General features: G+C 34.7%; 1 protein-coding gene across 1 annotated transcript in view; it reads right to left on the reverse strand.

Moving 5' to 3' along the window:
* CUNH9orf135 (chromosome unknown C9orf135 homolog) overlaps positions 1 to 6,817 on the reverse strand; it is a 69,376-nt gene that overhangs the window by 6,209 nt on the left and 56,350 nt on the right. Inside the window, exon 5 of the mRNA XM_011371298.2 lies at positions 5,843 to 5,900. Coding sequence (XP_011369600.1) covers positions 5,843 to 5,900 — 58 coding nt within the window. The remainder of the gene's footprint in view (positions 1 to 5,842; positions 5,901 to 6,817) is intronic.

The raw sequence follows: 6,817 nt of genomic DNA on the forward strand, positions 1-6,817 counted from the left end.
ACATGCATGTGCACAAAGTCAGCACACATATGTACAACATGTACTGAGATCTTTCAGGGATAGAATTTCAGTTCAGGAAGGCCATCATTGTCTTCTAAACCCAAGTAATAGATGGCTATTTCCATGGTTAACTAGCAGCAGCATTTGGGAATACACTGACATCAACCAAAAGATATTAGGTAAAACCACATGACCCCGTCCCTCTTTTCCAATTTCATCCCACACCACTACTTCGTTTGCAGGAGAATCTAAAACTCTCATTTGTTTCAGTTAATAATACATAATAAGAGGAACAAGTATTTTCGAACAAATGGTCATTATTCTTTTGTTAGTAGATATTGAGTCGGAACATAACCAGGACAAAAAGTAGAGAACTAAACAGCAGATACACTAAAATACAGTAAAAAGACAAGTAGAACTAAAATAAAAGTCATGAAGATACATCATGGAGCCCGGAACACTACCTAGTTAAAGTTCAGCCTTAATTTTCTGGGTAGAAGTTTGGCAAAACCACACATTATTCTAGACTGAAAAAGAAAAGAACACATACAAAAGGGCTGTCTATATTGGAATGAAATTGAAATTGTAGAAGCGGGAACTGAAAGCTAATTTAGTTCAGACAAGTGATGCTTCCCACAGAACCCCCACCCTGTTCTAGATTCACTTTCTGTCCCAAATTTTAGTGTTTCTCAGGAAGTCATTCTTTCTTTCACCTTCTTTTTAAGGCCCGTGGTAGACAGCTCTTCTTAGGAGGCATAAAACTAAGCATAATTGCAGGCTTTGGGGAGTTTCTTTCATGTGAATGAGCATATAACTGGACAATAAAGGGCCCCTAATGATGTTGCCCACCTCTAACTCACGGCCAAGACGGATTTTGGTCTGGGACAATACAAAGTACTTATTAACCAGTAAAGCGCAGCCAATCAGACTGAGCAAATTCTAGAAGCCCCTGGCCAAGCAGGTGTTAAAATTCCAGAAGGTCCAGGCTGGGCCCACTCAGCCATGAGGCACAGGAAGCCCACTGCCTAGGGCCCACAGTACTTTTGGGGACTGACAAAAATGTTTCCATTTCTTTTAAAATCAGAATTTAAAAAATTAATATAACAACAATATGAATATACTTATACCACTAAATTGTACACTAAAAAAGGGTTAAAATAATATTTTTTATTATGTATATTTTAATACAATAAAAATGCAAGTGACATTTTGAAAAAACTAATTTTATTAAATAATAGAATCTCATAGCTAAGCCAAGAAATGATGCTGGTACTATAACAGCCATAAACATCTCACAGCAGAAACCAATGGCACCTATCATACAGTAAATTTTGCTTAAAATAAGGTATAGAAGTCTGACAGTACTTACTCCCAAAAAATGAGTATTGTATGCTTTAGTTTCATGTAATAACACTCATTCAGTTATTGGTAATTTCAAGATTGTCAACGTTAACAAAGTCATATAACATGGCCATAAAATAAAATAATAGTCAAAAATAAGAAAGGAGGGAGAAAAGATGGGTAATCTTTACAAAATGCCAATGAGAAATTAAAAATCTATTTCTTTAATAATCTTTTACTTCAAAAACTGAATATAATCTGGTTTGGGTTATATTTGTTTTTATACCAATGCAGTTGTAAAACATATTGTTTTTGTTTTTGTTGTTGTCGTTTTGCTTGTTTGTTTGGTTTTTTAATGGAAAAAAGAGCCCCCGAAGGCAAAAGTGCTTAGGGCCTGGGAAAGTCATCATACACTCCTGGGTCCAGAGTCAAGAGGAGGAGCTGGGGCTGCTCAGGTGGCAGGATTCTGAGGGATTCAAGGCCATAGCTAATATCTAATTAGTACAGAAATATCAATATTTTAACAATGCTATACCTATACTGGTACATAAAGGCCCAGTAGTAGGACAGGCCAAGCTGTTACTGGGAATAATTCTTAAACAGATGCAGCTTCCTTTCTTACCTACTATGAAACACTGCATGGACTCCATGTGGTCAATTTGGAATGCATGCCAACTATAAAACATAATTCTCTATTAAAAACCTTCTCATCTTTCTATCCCTGAATGAACTAGGGTATGCAACACTTTTTTTTTTTTTAATTTAAAGGTACTCATATGCCTGCAAAGATAACTCAATAGGCAGCTCTCTTCAAACATGATACTGATCAATGAATGTACCCAAATGGCAGCTGCATGGTTGAGAGGAGCCATTAACCTTCAAAATGCTCCCCAAAGTTCAATGAGGGCTTGGCCTCACCCTTTCTTCCTGCTGTCTTGTAGATTGATTCTCAACACCCATATTAGAAGCTAGCCTACACTCTGTCTTACCATTTTCTCACCTTCTCAAGTCAATGACTTTGGTTCCATTGTATAAACTCACTCTAATGGCCCCATCCTGGATTCTGTCATTCCTCAGAATTGTTCTACTTTTGAAATTCTAATAAATCCCCTTTGCTCATTACCTCTAATTCTTGTAGCTCTCTCACTCCTTCACTACTAGTATGCTTGCTGTTCTTTTTTCTCAACATTTTCATTCCCTTGGCCCTTCAACTTCCTGAATTTGCTAGTCCCTGCTTGAACTAATTCTTTTCCTTACTCACCCTGAGTGTGTTCAGTGGACTCTCCACCATTATCCTCAACTCATTTGTCCCCTGTCCTAAAGGCTCATGCACCCTATATACAACCAGCTTGGACCAGTCCTCTAATTTGCCTTCTCTGCAATTTTTCCTTTATTTTGGTTCTTTGGGAAAAAGATAGGGAAACTTTTAAAAGAAAGTATCTTTCACTGAAATTGGGGTGAGCTATAATAAGCACCCAGAGGAAGACATGGAGCTCTGAAGAAGTAGCTTGCAATTGTTTCATTTCTCTCCTTAGAAATGATTTTATAGCTTTCTAATACTCTGTATTTCCTTACTTACATCTAGAACCATGGTGTGATAACTTCTACTCCCTTTAAACTTCCTATAATGCTGTCCCACTTAATGCAAATATGAATAAAGCAAATGTAAGAGACATCATAAAATTAACAAAGTATCAATTCATGCACAAAATTTGCAATAATGTGAATCCAAATATTTTAAGATTTCATCAAGAATTGCATTATTGCAAAGGTGGTAGCCTGAATGAGTGGTGAACTATTTATGCTAAGATCATATGGTGAAGTATCTAGCAAGCAAAAAAAATCCTCTTTCATTTGTTAGTATTTTATGACATATACACTTGTTGATGTACCCATCCACTTATAATTTAAAATAATGTTTTGTATCCTATAACTATGTAATGCAAGCATTCGTTAAATAGGAGTGCTAGAAAGCAGTGATAAAAACATGTCTCAAAATCAATTACTTTGGTATGGAAGTTGGAAGCAAATGAAGAAAACTCTAAATAAAGCCAAACAACTGCCATGGCAGGCTGTGATGTTAATGTAAAAACAAGCAATGGAGAAATATTAGAATTAATGCTGAAAAAATTAAAACCATAAATATATAACACAATAGCTAAAGATTTATACACTCTGAGAATACATCCTACTTTCTTTATATTTCTGCCTATGGGGAAATTAGTCCTTCAAATTTTGTATTTTTAATTATGTGTCTTCAATTTCCTTTTGTTTAGAGTTGGAGCCAAATTCCATGCATATAAGAAAATGGGTCTGAACTGCATTTTAAAATAATACGTTTGTTTCTTTGTGTGTTTTTTTTTTTTTTTTCCGGTTATATAGTTTTATAAACAACCATGCTCAAAAGTGTAAAGATGAAGAAAATCAACTACAATCCCACTATTTCAATGGCCAGCTTCACAAGCATTTTGACAGTTTCTTCAGGTTTTTTCTCTATATTTTTACATATTTTAGATAAAACATACGTTATATTTTGTATTTTAATGTTTTTCTTAACCTTAAATGAAGATTTATCATGATGCTAAGAACTACTTGTGAACATCATAAAAGCTGCAAAATATCTCATCATATTATTATACATATTTAATTAGGACTATTCCTAATAGTAAAACATTAGGTATTTTCCAAGTTTTGCCACTATAAATAATCCAGTGATGAGTATCTTTAAATATAAATTTTATCCCTAGTTTAAATTATTTTTCTTTGGGGAAATTTCTTAGAAGGAGAATTATTAGATCAAATAATATCTTGGTACATACTGCCAAATTCCTTTCCTGAAAAATTAAAACAATTAACAATTTGCCTGGCAATAGGTAAAAGAACCCACCTCACTAAGGGTCACGGGGGCCGGGTGAAAAAGGTGAAGGGATTGAGAAGTACAAATTGGCAGTTACAAAATAGTTGCAGGAATTTAAAGTATGCCATAGGGAATATAGTCAATAATGTTATAATAATTATGTATAGTGCCAGGTCGGTACTATACTTAATGGGGTGGGGGTCACTTCATACATTGTCTAACCGCTATGCTCTCCATCTGAAACAAGTATAATATTGAAAGTCAATTATAATCTAAAAAATAAAAAATATATATATATATAAAAAAGAAGAACCCTTCTCACCCCATCTTCATCCCACTGATGAAGTTTAATTTAATTTATAATTAATTAATTTATAATTAATTTAGTTTTCCAATCTTCTAAAATTATAGTTATTCCTTTTTATTTGAGATTTCTGTCCCATTTATTTCTTGGGTGTATATTTTTTTTAAAAAATGGCTACAAACAACAATTTATTATCCTCTTTTTGGAATCTGTCAGTTAGATGGCAGCTAGAGTTGGAGGCCAGGCTCAACTAGGCTAGATGTCCAAGATGGCTTCCTCACTCATAAATCAAGCTCAGCAGTGTTTCTCCTCGTGGTCTCTCCTTCAAGCATGGTAGCCTGGATTTCTTACATGGTGGCTCAGGGCCCCAAAAGTTAAAAGCAGTCTTTTTAAAAGCTAGGCCTAGATCTGGCACAGGGTCACTTTTGCCATGTTCTGTTGATCAAATCGAGGACCTGACTGGCCAGAACATTCGCATCATGCTGGGAAAGTGACCTGTGCAAATAGGAAGGTCTCCCATCTTTGGAGACAAACTACCTTATCTTATCTATTGGTCTTTATTGATCTAGATTTTTCCTCATTAAAGTATTTTAAATCTGTGTTGCTATAATAATTTGTATAATTTTTCTTTTATAGTTTACTAATCAATTAGTGATGATATGAAGGAAAGATACAATCTTTGATACACTTATTTTGTATTTACCCATCTTACTAAATGGTCTTATTCTATTCTACTTACTTCTCAGTTTAATACCTTGATTCTCCTAAGAGGATAATCATACTATCTGAAAATAAAGATAACTTGTTTTCTTTCTTTGTCAATGATCACATCTCTTATCTATTGCACTGGTTAAGTCTTCCAGAACAAGGCTAATAGGATGCACCCTTGTTTTATTTCTGTTGTTTAATTTTTTAAGTAAAAGTATATTAAAGTTGTAAACTGGACATATTTTATCAACATATACATTTCCTAGAGATAAATTAAGCCACTTTTAAGTGTCAACACAATACAAATAAATAGAAAGGTAGGTTCTTATTTCAGATAAATTGAATTCAGGAATGGGGATAATAAAACAAGATGAAGAAGAAAGTAGCTAATATATTTTGGACATTGCAATATTTTCTCCCTGAAATCTATAAACATCCTAAAATAAATCATAACCATAAAACACTCCATTGACTCCAACAAATAGCTATACCTCTAAATAAATATAAAACATCATAAATCTCAGCAATCTGTCCTTTCTTCCCAAGCTTGACTATTTACACTAGATGTAAAGAATCATTTTAAGTACATAAAAAAGTATTAGAATATGGCTTTTCAGTCCTCTTATACTCACAAGTGGCTGATAATCATATGGTGGAGTGTAATTTTCAGCATATGTTGTCAATGCACACCTAAGAGGGATGGATAAATCGATATTTGAGAAAAGAATGACCCCAAAAGGAAAAATATTTTAAAATTTTAGTGGTATGTATTCTATGTGAAATAAATACATTCTATGTGAAATAAAAAATTTAAAACCCACAACTGCCCCAGGCCTTGTTTATAGTGTTAACTTCCACCAGCTGAGTGCCCTTCCTTCAATACTGCCAACTCAGCACCATCTACTATTCTCCTCTGCTAGTGGTATGCTACCAACCCAAGTCGCTGAGCTCAGGTCCATCCAGACTTTATGGATTCTATTTATTATCCATGTTCTGCCTCTCAAACCTTTTTGATCTTATGCTAGATGACAATTAAAAAGACAATAGAAAACAACCAAGAGGCCTGAGATAACATAGCTTCTTCCACCCCATTAAGCACACAGAAATGCTGGATGAAATACATCCTCCCTCCCCAATGTGTACAGGCAGAACCAGGTTCAAAAGAGAAACCCTGAGGTGCTAGAAATGAAGAGTATACTCATTAGAATGGGAAGCCATAAGCCAATGTCCCAAGGATAGGGGTTGAAGTTTGAACTGCATATCAAGGGCAGAAGACAGGGTCTTGAATGGGTTCACCAAAGGCATAGAGCTAAACTCCTACTCACAATGAGGAGTCTGTAAAAGCTGCATCTCCATAAAAAAGAGACCAGAAAAAACTCCAGTTACCAATCCAGGGGAACTTACAAGAAAGTTTCTGTGTTTGGAACTTAGGTTGGGGGGGAAATTATTCTTCTGTGAGAAATTAAAGCCCTAATTCTGTTCCTGGCAGTGTTTCTTTGACAAGATAGTCAAAGAAACTCCTCTGAGAGTTTCCAATGCCAACAACTAAAAATATTGGGTACAAGGAAATTTAAATATTTTAATAATAGCTGAGCTGGTGGGACCGT

This window comes from Pteropus vampyrus, unplaced genomic scaffold (assembly GCF_000151845.1).
Source record: "Pteropus vampyrus isolate Shadow unplaced genomic scaffold, Pvam_2.0 Scaffold186, whole genome shotgun sequence".
In the NCBI taxonomy this organism is placed as follows: Eukaryota; Metazoa; Chordata; class Mammalia; order Chiroptera; family Pteropodidae; genus Pteropus; species Pteropus vampyrus.